Below are 13,826 nucleotides of genomic sequence, written 5' to 3' on the forward strand. Positions count from 1 at the left end.
ATACCCTTTGATTCCCTTAGTATCCAATAATCTATTGATCACGGCCTTGAATACAATCAACAATTTAGCATCTACAGCTCTGAGGTAGAGAATTTCATTGACTCTCAATCTTTGTGTGAAGAAATATTTCCTCATCTCAGTCCTAAATATCCTTATTCTGAGGACTGTGATCCCCTAGTTCTAGATTCCCTAGCCAGGGGAAAACATTCTTGCAGCATCTACTCCATCAAGCCCTTAAAGAATTTCATATGCTTCAATGAGGTCACCTTTCATTCTTCTAAATTCCTGGGAACATAGTCCCAGTATACTCAAATCTCTTCTCGGAGGACAATTCCCTCATCACAGGAATCTGTCTAGTGAGCCTATGGTGCACTCCCTCTATGGCTACTAGAGCCTTGCTTAGGTAAGAGGACGAAAACAGCACATGGTACTCCAGGTGTGGGGTTCCAAAGACCCTATACAATAGCAGAAGACTTCTTCACCCTTGTACTCTAATCCCTTTGTAATAAAGGCTTACATACCATTTGCTTTCGTAATTGCTTGTGCCTTGTTTGAAATCGCCAAAATGCTTTCCAGATTGGGAGCCTTTTTGGGTCTGACTTTGAGTTTGTGCCCACAGAGGTTGCTTGGAGGGCCAGAATTTGTTGGAGTGGGGTTTGGTTATTTAGAAGTTTTGCAGCACCCTTCACTTTTTTCTCCCTGTAAGCCAATGGAGGTGCGAGATAATATGAAACAATGGGGAACCTTGATGAACAATGAGACAAACTCCTTAATCAGTAATATTTGAGGACCAAGAAATAGAGGAAGGACTGAGAAAGAGGGTGAATTAGAGTTAGTGAATTCCATGTCAAATGAGGCACTGAAAGCTAAATAGAGAGGAAAAGAAAGATTAGTTGAAAGAGAAAATAAAGGAATGGAAAGCAGAAGTAAGAATAATAAATGTAAAGATTGACATTTTAAGATCTCCAATAATTTTCAGCCTGAAGGAGTAAGACGCCACACTTTCTAATTGTTCGCTTTCTGGGCAAGAGGACTTGATTGTCAGTCATCAACAATTATCTCATTATTAAAAGGAGACTTGCATTACTAATTACTAGACTTAACTTTCTGTGGTGAGTTTAATGTAAAATGTTCATGTAACCCACAGGGAGGTTAAAAGTGAGAGGCCGTTTGCGTGAGGCTATTAGTGGAGTGGCACAAATCGCCCACAAATTGTGGTGATTTGTAACTCTTCCTCACAACAAGTTGTTGGGCGACTTGCACATTATTAATAACAGCAGTGTGTCATTTACACATCCATTATCATTTCAGCAATTTAGGCCAGTAAGATTTATATAAAAATAACAAATTAACAACAGAGTTTTGAGAACTTTGATCTTTTCTTGTTCCAGCATTCTTGTCAGCTTATCTAGTGCACATTATTTCTGATTCTGTTTCGGGATCCAATACGACCATTTATAAGAGTAAAAACTCCCCTCCCCACTCAAGATGTTGAAATCCTCCTGGAATACACTTCCACAGACACCATGCCATTCAGTTTTTCTTTTACCCAAGTCGTCATTTTTCATGCTTCAGATTTAAAATTCTCATCCTTGTGTTCAAATCCTGCAATGATCTTGCCCTTCCCTATCTCTAAACACCTAAATCCTCACAACCCTCCAAGATCCCTGCACTCCTCCAATTCTGGCCTGTTGCGTTTCTCTGATATCCGTTGTTTTTCTGTTGACAGCTGTGCCAACAGCTGCCTAGGCCCCAAGCTCAGAAATTCTCTCACTGAACTTTGCTGCTTCCCCACCTCCTTTTAAGATTCCCTTTAAAGCCTAGCTCTTTTGAAAAATGGTTTTGGTTATCTGCCCAAAAATCTCATGACGTAGTTTGGTACTGAAACTTGCTTGATCATACTGCTTTGAGTCACCTAGGAATGCTTTACTGTGCAAAAGCCATTTTCTTTTAAATTGCGCGTTTATATACGCGCACACATGCACACACACACATTGCTGACCGTTGATGGTGACTGTTGGTATTCTACTTAACCGTAGGGGATCCTGCCCCCACCAAATGGTCCCATACCTGTGCTTCCATTAGAATTGTCAACCATGAGTTTCCTTGGTCGGGATTCGGCGGGGGGTGGGGGACACACACGAGGTTTACATCCTCCTCTTTAACCCAGGGCACTGAGGCCAATTATACTTCCCCTTTTGCTGCCCTGGATAAGTAGGGTTGTCAGCCCTGGTTGAAGGCATTCCTGGATGGGGCATCTGAACACAGGACACCTGCAAAAGTCACTAAATGTTTTTAATACTCGAGACGAATTGAATCTGTACCTAAAGAGTTAATTCTTGTACTTTTTTAATATAAGAAACTAGAAATGAAACTTGCTGGCTTCGTATTTACATCTCACTATAGGTTGTTTCTTCCTAATTCATGTAACCCTGTTAGAAACTGTAAACATTTAAGAGGAATTGCAGGTTTGGTTTCTGGCTTGTACACATTTCGCAATCACTTCAAATTGCACCACACTTCAACTTTACCGTATCTATCCACTAAAATGAGAGTTTTAATTCTCGATGCTTTCCTCAGAATGTGGCATGTAACTGCTATCGGTTCCTTTTTCTGTTGATGTGAGTTTATACTCAGCGTCAAAAACATCGCACTGGGCAGCTCTGCAGCTAAATTCATCCATCTCCCGTCTGCAGCATTGAAGCTGCTCTATGCATTTAGCTGCTTCAGAAGATCAATAAAGAGATACGCCTTGTCGGCGAGTCCGTCATTGTTGAACCTGTTTTCAGCCAACGATTCTTGACGTTTCAAGTCTGTTAATAACTACCCAAAATGCTGAAACGTTTTTGGGCTTGCTTTTACCAACCCTCTGGAGACGGGCTGGGAGGGAGGAGGCCTCATAAAATGGCAGGATAGGCATCAGGAGAGAGCCCGGCTGCATCTCGTCACCATAGCATATTCTTCGTGGCGTGAGTTCCTCAGGGTAGTGTCCTAGGTGCAGCCATCTTCAGCTGCTTCATCAATGACTTTCCTTCCATCATAAGGTCAGAAGTGGGGATGTTCGCTGATGATTGCACAATGTTCACCATTGACCATCTCCAACACAGAGAATCTAACCATCACCCCTTGATGTTCAAAGGCATTACCATCACTGAATCCCCCACTATCAACATCCTGGGGCTTACCATTGACCAGAAACTGAACTGGACTAGCCATTTAAATACTGTGGCTTACAAGAGCAGGGCAGAGGCTAGGAATCCTGTGGTGAGTAACTCACCACCTGACTCCCCAAAGCCTGTCCACCATCTACAAGGCACAAGTCAGGAGTGTGATGGAATACGCCCCACTTGCCTGGATGAGTGCAGCTCCTACAACACTCAAGAAGCTTGACGCCATCCAGGACAAAGCAGGCCGCTTGATTGGCACCTGATCCACAAACATTCACTCCCTCTACCACCGAGGCACAGTGGTAACAGCGTGTATCATCTACAAGATGCACTGCAGAAACTTACCAAGGCTCCTTCGACAGCACCTTCCAAACCCATGACCACTACCATCCAGAAGGGCAATGACAGCAGATATGTGAACACCGCCATCTGGAAGTTCCCCTCCAAGCCACTCATCATCCTGACTGGGAAATATATCACCATTCCTTCACTGTCGCTGGGTCAAAACCCTGGAATTCCGTCCCTAACAGCACTGTGGGTGTACCTACATCACATGGACTGCAGCGGTTCAAGAAGGTAGCGCACCACCACCTTTTCAAGGGCAGTTAGGGATGGGCAGTAAATGCTGGCCCAGCCAGCGTAGCGCACATCCCGTAAAATGAATTTTTTTTTAAATGAGTAGCTGCAGCACAGCTGCTGGTTAACTGGAGGTGGGTGGCCAATTAAACCCGTAGATTGATCAATGAACAGCCGCTTCCCACTGACGTCGGGCCAGGTCCCCACTGGGTGGGGAGACAGTGAGGTAAACTGTGGTGGCCTCCCAGTGGATTCGCCGGGATGGGGAATGGGGGCTTTCCTTTATGGCCACTCCTTGTCCCTCAGAGGGGTCCCCGTCCCCGGCATCAACAGCTGCGCCCGAGGCTCCAATTCTGTCGCCTCTGAGTTCGCCCCCTCCGATGCCAAGACCTGCCTGCCTGGTCCTGGCGCATTATGTACAAAAAGCTTATCTGGCTTTCAAGCGTGCCTCAACACGTAGGCTCCCTTTTCTTGTTCCTGCAGCCTCAGCAGGAGCCAACTCTATCAGTGGCGCTGCCTGCCCTCTAATTGGGCTGGTAGCTGTGAGAGCCAGCCTGCCATCCTCAATTGGATGGCGGTCCCGACAGTGGCTTCTCAATTGGCCGTGGCTGGTGATAAGCCAATCCTGGTTCCCACTGTCTTTTCCCATGGCCTCGGGACCCACTTTCAGTCCCAGCGATCGGACAACCTGGAACTTGGTAGTATTCCAGGTTTTCATCCATCCCTAATGAATGTAGGCCCAAAGCCTCACTAGTAGTACACCTTGTAAATTTTTATGCTTCTAAAAATGAGGGATCTTATTTCTAGGGATGGAGCACACTTTCAACAAGCATCAGTATTAAAAATTCCCATGAGTTACAGCACAGGTTGCGTTTTGGAACTGGCATGAGACCACCTGAGGGATTCTCATGTAAAACATTTGCTATTAGCACCTTTAACCCAAAGATAAATTCCAAACTAGGTGACAGAAGTGAAACTTTTAATACGTTATACCACTGAACCACCAATACCGTACCTTTTACCAAGCTTTATATCAGTTTTAGATTTCACTATGGCGGATGTACTTGGACACCCTAACGTATTTATTTTAAGTGTTGCCAAAGGTGAAATAATGTCTTCAATACTCATCAAACTGATGCCGCTTTTTTGATGTAATCTCGATGTAATTTATAGCCTATTAATTTGACACGTCTATTTATAAACTACTTTTTTAATATTAAAAAAACCTGATGCAGCAGCAGCCATGAGCTGTACAAGGTTAGAACCTGTCTCTTGACTTAATTAAATCTCTGTTGTAACTTGTCCTGCCAAGATATTTAAATTAATTGGTGAACTTGACTTGCATTCTACAGCAGATTGAAAATGCAACATCAGAATTTAGGTCAACACCCTGGAATTCTCTGACTGCCTTGGTGAGTATATGCTCATACTTTTGGAAGGGGATGGGGAAGAATATTTTGTAGTTTTCCACTATTTATATTCTCCATATCAGTCCCTTCTCCTGTCTAAAGAATAAGGAACTCCCACCACTGTCAACGTTAGCTAGCACCCCCAGGAGAGATGATTGGGAAGGGAAAGGGGTGGAATGACACAAGCTGATTAATTTGTTTGTTACTTTTAATTGAATGCATCCAAAGTTAAGAACTTCTAAATGACTCACTTCTAAATGCTGTACCTTCAAAGATTTATGTACAGATGCCCCCAGGTCCCTGCACTCCCTTTTACAATGGGACCATTTACTTATCACTGTGTCTCCTACCAATGCAATATGGCTGCGTAAGATGGCCACCAATACCAGTCTGCGTGTGCGCACTGGTCCGCACATGTGCAGAAATCCAACGATGTCGCTGTTGGAGCCTGCAGCCTGAAACTCAGAATGGCAGAAGGGGGAAGAATGAGGAGAGGCAATATAGTTAACACTCACAGCAACCTACAATCCACTTACATTACTGGGATATCGAGATAGGGACTGCAGTAAAATATCCCACAAGGAAAGGATTTTACTTTCCCGTCTGCAAATCCTTGCCTTCTAACCCCCTGTAAAAGGTATTTCCAAAACCCAGTACCTGTCAGTCCAGGATAGAAATTCACAACATTCTGTCCTCCTACTGCTGGGATGATGACTGCGAATACGCCCTGCTGTACATTGCCCCCTATAAAGTTGGCTGCTAACCTGGGTCTACCATCCGCATACAACTGCGCAAAGGCACTGGTAGCAAATGCAGCCTTTACCTATATTCCCTGTCCTTGATCACCTTGTGTTTCTGCACATTTGAAAATTTCATCTGCCATGTGTCTGTCCATTTCACCAGTCTGTCTAGTGAAGTTGGTTACCATCAACCACAAAAGCATGTATTTATATAGCACCTTTAATGTAGTAACATCCCAAGGCCACTTTGAGTGTAAAAGAACCATTCATCACTGCTCTCTACTTTCTGCCCCTTAGTTAATTTTGTATTCACACTGCTGCTGTCCCGTTAATCCCATGGGCTTTAATTTTGCTAAAAATCTATGATGTGGTACTTTATCAAATACCTTTGAAAGTCTATGCACAGTACACTAGTTTGAACTCATCAGTTCGATCAAGTAAGTCAAACACAGTTTGCCTTTAATTTGACTTTCTTTTATTAAGACACAATTTTCCAGATGCCATTTAATTTTGTCCCAGGATCCTGCCTGTAAAGGTTTCCCACCACCGGCATTGGGCTGACTGGCCTTAGTTGCCAGGCTGTTCCCCCTCAGTCTTTTTAATGGAGACATATTATTTAAATCCCCCAGTCCTCTGACACCACTCCTAGATCTAAGAAGGATTGGAAGATTGTGAATAGAGCCTCTGTAATTTCCACCCTTACTTCCCTCAGTAACCTAGGATACATCACATCCAGACCAAGTGTCTTTTCTTTAATGACTGCTAAGTTCATTAGTACCTCATCATTATCTGTTGTTTTCCTATCCGATATTGCTCCAAACCTCTTCCTTTACTGCTACATTGGCAGCATTCTCTTCTCTAGTAAAGACAGGTGCAAATACTCATTTAGTACTTCAGCTCTGCCCTCTGCCTCCACAATCTATATTAAATAAATTCCATCGAGAGATCTATGATATAGGCCAAGGTATGTGTTTTGGTATTTGATCATTAAAGCCTGGCCAATTGTACACGTCGCCAGAATGCTAACTTAACCAAAATGTACTTACTTGACATTTTTAAAGTTAAAGCTCAATAAGAGCATCAGTTCTGTATTTTTGCTTATTCCAGAAAATGGATTGGTTTACAGCCTCACTTCCTCCAACCATTTATTGTTGCACATGTAATTTCACCATCTCCGTTGCTGCTTTAGATTAACATCCCTTTTTTTTTAAAGACACTGTACAGACTTAGCATTCATGATATTCACTCTAATAGTTGGTACATTATTGCATTACTTAAATGTCCTTTGAGAGTAGAATTCTCAGTTTATATTTAGCTCCTGGTCTAAGGTCATCTTCGATGTCAGTTCACTTTAATCGTAAAAGCATTTAATAGGTTCTGCTTTACCTATTCCCTTGTTTAAAAAAAACTAAATCCTACCTCACATTGTGTTTTGTCTGGCAAAGAATAATCTTAGTTTCCATCGTTTGCCCTCAGAATGCAGTGTTCCAATTCCATGAATAGAGCCTTTCTTGGTACACAATTGGAGATAAATTCACTATCTCATTTGCCATCGATTATGCTCTGCTTCAGACCTGATTACGAAAGGGAACTTAGCTCTGAGGACTAAGTCTGTTGCATTGGAAGTTGTAGCCAAAAGGTGAATATATATTAAACCAAGGTCACAGAAAAGTCATGTGGCACAGTGTGTAATGTCCCTGTCTCTGACCCTCTCGAGGACTTGAAGGCCAAGGATGGTGCATTCACACCGCAGCCAAATAGGCTGATTTTAAAACTTGCAAGTCCTTCCAATATGCCCATGGTAGGTGGTAAGATTTGGAGAGCCACCTGGTCAGCCCTGCTTAGTACAAATGGTGCCCACAAGCGGTAGCCTCTGGCTTCAGGCTGGTGACCTGTTCCAGGAAAAACAAGCTATCGAAAACAGATGTAAGCATGTGCTTTGACTGCCCCATGTGCCTAGAGACGCAAGTCTTCTAAGTCTAATGTCACAGAATAAATATTGTTACGACCAGCTGAGAAGGGGTGAATTGTCTTCCCTATATTCGATCTCCTCATTTCGTCACAACAAAGGTTTAAATTTCTTTTTCACGAGGATGCGCCTTTTCCAGATCAGAATATATTTAACAACTTAAGCTGTCAGCAATAAGGAGCCGATCCAACAAGGTTTTCTTGAATCAAAGAAAGAGCAAATTTATTAACCACTAAACCTGACAAAAATAACAAAAATGCGACATCAAGCATTTGGCCCTCATGTAGTCATTCGGACACATACGCGCGCGCACACACACACCGCACATATCAGAGATCAGAAGAGTTAGATCCAATAACAAAAAAGTAAAAGAATATACGGTTAAGTGTCCTTTAATTGTCCCTGAGGTGTGGATTTTGCGGCCGATTTGGGTTAGTTGGTTTCTTGGATGCAGTAAGATGTTGCGTTTATTACGGGATCTCGGTTCACGGGTGGCTTCTGATAGAGTTGGCTTCTCGAACCAGATGACGTTCTTATCCCGAAAGGGAGAGAGGGAGAGAGAGCAGCCTTCAGCCTGTTTCCTATGCTGAAGATTTTCTTGGCATCGCCTGTGTCTCTCTCAGGTGGCTGGACAGCCTAGCCTTGAAATACTTCATCCATTGTGTATTTCTAAGAGGTTTTGGGTGTGTTTGTAGCAGCCATTGTTTCAATATCCAGTACTTCATATTTTTAATGTCTCTTCCTTAGTTATGAATTTCAGTGGGTGTCTGGATTACAGGAAATGTCTCTCTCTTCACGCTCCCCTGTGGGTGATTTTTTTTTATTTTTTTGTTTCTCACTTTCACCTTGCAACATGGCCTTGAACTTTTAAGCAGTTCGCTCTGTCTCAGTTCAAATTGCAAAATGTCCCATCAGTTGAAAGTTGAAACATCAAGCCTTCAAATAAAGAAAAGGGCATAGCTTCGTGAGGGTATGAATCCTAATGGAGTAATTTATAGAGTTTCTAGACTTTGGTGCTCATCAATTAGGTGGTGTACAATCTAATTATCTTATGAAAATATCATTTTCATCTCATGTTGAGGGTTTTCTATTTTGTAAAAATTCACTATTTAATGGAACTGGTGTTTTGTGTTATAAAAGAAATGAGCGGTTCATGACCCGTTTTAATTTCACACAATCCTGTTCATTCTTCTAGAGTAAGCATTCTGGAGTTGTGCTACAGAAAATGTTACTTAAGAAATGAAAACATGAAACAAGCATATTTGGATAAATCGCTGATGAGGAATTGTGACCACAGTCAAAGCCTTTAAGTACAACTTTAACATGTTTGTTTGCACAAAAGCCTATCTGGGTTAATTACACTTAGGGAGTGTAAATTGTACATCGGCTACCCTCTTTATTTAATAACAAAGGATGTTTTTGAAGTTTTATTCCTCCATGAGGGAACTGGTTATTTAAGCCATATAAATTGGGTTAGGTTAGGTCTGAGCGACTTTGACTTTTCTATGTTTAAATACACAGAGGACTTTGGAGCAATGGTTTTTTTCTGCAAAGTAGGTGCAATCCCTATGGATTAAGGGTAAATGTAAGTGGAGGTGTAGAGGGTTTAGGTTTTTTCTCTACTATCAAAGTCACCAAATCCTTTCACTGACTCATTTTATTAATTGCTATTTGAATTAGCTCTGTCTAGAGCCTGACTGCCTTAACATTCATTGTGCACATCGTGGATTAAAGTGGAAGATATTCCCAGGAAGTTGGCCTTTCAGTTTATTTTTGTAACCCTTATTTTAAAGTTTAACTTAAACCCTACCCTTTTGGTTCATTATTTTTGACGCCAGTCCCTAATAGATCTCCTCAAGCCTAAACACACGAGCAATGCTCACAGTTGATCTGAAGAAGAGTTCGGCATTGGAGAGGAATAAATCTGCTTTTGTTAGCTTGTATCACTGTTTTGATTCCGTTTGTGTGTAGGTATATCATCACGGATGCAGAAGATAAGACCAGATGATAGCAGCACAAGCAGGCAAAATTTAGCACTTTAAACATATTCCATTGTACTTTTGGAAGTATGGATGCATCTGCACAAATTTCCACTCCCTCGTTTAAAAAAGAATATTTTAAGCCAATAGTATTTGTGATGTTGCTGCGATACAAGGAATGAGAGATATAAATGAGGGAAACCTATGCACATGACCAGAGAGTGTTATAATAGGATTAAGAAGCAGTTCTAGGAGATTCAAGTTAATTGCATTGCCCATTGTCTCCAATTCCCAATGTTCTGAACTCTTCAGTGAACTTTGCCCAAGTCCATATTACGAAGGTCAGTACCTGACTAGATATCCATGTTTTCAGTTACAAATTAACTCTATTAGTACAAATTGGGAATGAGCAGAACATTTTAAGCCACTTCCATTTGCATATGAATTCCACGGAGAGTCATGGTTGAGCTGTTTTCACTGTTAGTGATACAGTATACAGTTTTGTACATTTTTTAATCTATTGTGCAATAAAATTGAGTCATTTTGAACATCATTTGACAGCTTGTGTGTTGAAGCTCACATTGTTCACTTTGGGAGTTTTTTTTATCTTTTTGTATTGAAAAGTTATGCAATAAAGCGTATTGCCAAGTAATGCACAGCGTTACATGTTGAACATTAATAAACTTTTGTGTTATCTAAAGGAACAATGTAATTTTGCATCATTCTTCACTGTCAGATCTGTCATGGGACTTGTAATTTTCCATAGAAATTAGAACCCGATTCCCGCTGTCTCGCCACCATTCCCATTCTTCTCGCATTCTTTCTTGTTCCCAAAGCCAGAGTTTCTACCTTATTCCTTTCCCCACTGTGCTTATCATTGTGACTGTAGTCCTGTAGTCAATTTCATATTTTTAAATTGTTCCTCAAATATTCTTTTGGTTTTCTTCCAATTATTTAGCTATTTCCTAATTGTTTCACAGATACCGTCCCAAATACTTTGCTTTAATCTTGTTAGTTTTCTCTCCAGAAGTACCATGCTCATTATTCAAGTCCATACAATGAGCATTGCGAGTCTATCCCACTATGGAGCATCATAATTGAGCCTGATCCTGTCCTCATATGAGATCCAAATATGCTCTGAAGCACGGGTGACTGGATAGCAATCATAAGTGGGAACCATGGCTAACTTCCCTCCTCTTTTGTGCCCTCTGCCTCCCACTCTCCCCACTTTCCCCATTCCAGGAGTGCAAGGGCCAATTGAAGTGCCCCATCTTGTATGGCAACTGAGATCAGCTAACGCAGCACAGTTTAGATATCAAATCTGGCACAGTTTGATCCGCTACACTCTGCCTTTACCAACTCAGCTCAGTTAGATCACAAATATGTTATAGATACCCCACTATCCACAGGTGTGCAAGTGAGCCTCTTCAAATGGGCAATATTGATATGGAACTGTAAACATCTTCAATTCTGCTTGTGAAGAGAGATTCTGTAGCACAATCTTTTCCCCAGTAACACACCGCATCATTCCTCTTCAAAAGAAGAATCTTAAGTGTCATGCCCTGTAGCAGGCATGTCATAATCATAAATTTAAACATGGACTGTGCTCTGATGGAAACTTCTGGAACTGCCTTTATATGTTTAAAAATAAACATTGATGAACTGTTAAGATAGTGGCAAGGGGGTCAGGTGACCTTTGCAACTTCAATCTAGGCTATCAAGTTTCCAGAAAATTCTAAATTGAATCATACTGGGTTGGGTGGGGTCTTCCCTCTTGAATGAACATATCTAGACATCATTCATTTGTGGAATTCATGCCTGCCATTGTTTTAAGCTTACTTCAAAATACAAAGTCAATGGACTCCTAGATTCTGTCTCCTAGTTTGCAATGTAAAAAAGAAAGCTGACGAGACCAGTTAATTACAAGTTAAGTGTGAAAGATCATGATCTACCTTCTATTGTACATCAATGGCTGTTGAACATGCGACTGAAACTAGTCCTCTGAAATCCTTTTATCACAAAACTCAGAAGAGACCTTGGGCAGTCTGCAAAATAATATTGACAAGATGACAGCTGCAGAGAAAGGCTGTGCCACCTTTGCCTTTTAAGAACCGAGAGGCTTACAAAGCTTCTAATAAGCCTAGCAGCCTGATTCCAAAGCTCCAAATTCACTTGTCAAGGAATTGAACCTCCTGGTACAACAAACCACGAGTGCCTGACTTCATGACCTGCTGAATATTCTTCTCTTTGAAGTAATCCTGATATCTAACCCCCAGCCATCTGAACTTACCTGAGTTACAATTCAAGAATGAGGGGAAATAAACTTTCTTCACTGGACTCGCAAAGACATGTGAACTGTTAACTATTCTTTTGGTTTAATACTTGTAGAAGTGCATTATCTTCTTTCATCATATCTTTCTTGAGCACGTGGTGTGTGACTAACGTAGCATTTAGATCTTTCAGGGTGTGTGAGAGAATAAATAATCCTCTTTGCATGAACCCACAAAAGCCTGCTGCTGAGACTTTTTAAATTGAACACACTAACAGGGATTTAGAAACACACATCTACCTTTTCAAAAATAAACCATACTGATTACTGATGGAAGGGAATTGGGGGTTTTAGTTTATCGCTCCTCCCCTGTCCAGAGCAAAACACAACCCTTCTCATCCTCCCTCGTTCCCTGATCCAAGATAGGTATAGATTTGGAGCCATTTGTCTCCTCTCGGAACTCCAACTCTATCCGTTTTTGTTTGAATGTATAAAGAGAGAACAAATGTGTACCTTTCACATATTCAGGATGTTCTAGAGCCCCCTGGTTATCCAGAAGCATACAGGCCAAGATAAAACAGATAAAGAAAGCTTATGACAGTCACAAAAGACTTAATACTGTAGAAAGCCTAGAGTATAGAAAAGGGTGAAATGAAAATTGAAATTAGGAAAGCAAAGCGAGGATATGAAAAAATATTGGCAGGTAAAATCAAAGAAAACCCAAAGATGTTTTACCAATACATTAAGAGCAAAATAATAACTAAGAAAAGGGTAGGGCCTATCAGAGATGTGCATGGTAACTTGTGCATTGATGCTGAAGATGTGGGCAGCGTTCTCAATCAGTGCTCTGTCTCTGCCTTCACTAAAGAGAGGGATGAATAGATATCCTAGTTAATGACGTGTGTGAAACATTACACATGATAAGCATAGTTAGAGAGGACGTACTGAAATGACTGACATCATTGAAGGTGGATAAGTCACCAGGGCTGGATGGATTGTATCCCAGGTTATTAAAGGAAGCCAGGGAGGAAATAGCGGATGCTCTGAGTATCATTTTCCAATCTTCACTAGATACAGGCGAGGTACCAGAGGACTGAAGGTCTGCAAATGTTGTGCTATTATTTAAAAAGGGTGGAAGGGGTAGGCCAGAAAATTTTAGATGGGCCAGTCTGACTTCAGTGGTGGGCAAATTATTGGAATCAATTCTGAGCGACAGGATAAACTGTCATTTAGAAAGGCACAGATTAACCAGGGACAGTCAGCATAGTTTTGTTAGGGGAAGATTGTGTCTTACTAACTTAATAGAATTTTTTGAGGAAGTCACAAGGAGGATTGATGAGGATAGTACAGTGGATGTTGTCTACATGGATTTCAGTAAGGCATTTGACAAGGTCCCACATGGCAGACTGGTCAGGAAAGTGAGATCCCATTGGATACAGGGGAAGGTGGCAAGTTGGATCCAAAATTGGCTCAGTGACAGAAAACAAAGGGTAATGGCCGATGGATGTTTTTGCGAATGGAAAACAGTTTCCAATGGTGTTCCACAGGGCTCAGTGTTGGGGTCCTTGCTGTTTGTTGTATATATTAATGATTTGGACATAAACGTGGGAGGTATGACTGGGAAATTTGCAGATGACACAAAAATTGCTTGTGTAGTTGATAGTGAAGAAGATTGCTGTTGTCTCCAGAATGATATCAATGGATTGGTTGAGTGGGC

The 13,826-nt window shown here is 41.5% G+C and overlaps 2 protein-coding genes across 5 annotated transcripts in view; one reads left to right on the top strand and one right to left on the bottom strand.

Moving 5' to 3' along the window:
* LOC144679537 (sorting nexin-31-like) overlaps positions 1-12,348 on the top strand; it is a 122,720-nt gene extending 110,372 nt beyond the window's left edge. Inside the window, exons 13-14 of one of the 2 annotated variants that reach the window (XM_078540031.1) lie at positions 5,096-5,155; positions 11,083-12,348. In XM_078540031.1, coding sequence (XP_078396157.1) covers positions 5,096-5,155; positions 11,083-11,127 — 105 coding nt within the window. In that variant the 3' untranslated portion in view covers positions 11,128-12,348. Of the gene's footprint in view, positions 1-5,095; positions 5,156-9,056; positions 10,548-11,082 lie in introns of those variants that run through there. The other variant, XM_078540030.1, reaches the window with a different exon arrangement.
* Positions 1-13,826, bottom strand: part of LOC144679535 (sperm-associated antigen 1-like) — a 503,898-nt gene that overhangs the window by 215,541 nt on the left and 274,531 nt on the right. The window lies entirely within an intron of this gene.

This window comes from Cetorhinus maximus, chromosome 4, assembly GCF_964194155.1.
Source record: "Cetorhinus maximus chromosome 4, sCetMax3.hap1.1, whole genome shotgun sequence".
NCBI classification, from domain to species: domain Eukaryota; kingdom Metazoa; phylum Chordata; class Chondrichthyes; order Lamniformes; family Cetorhinidae; genus Cetorhinus; species Cetorhinus maximus.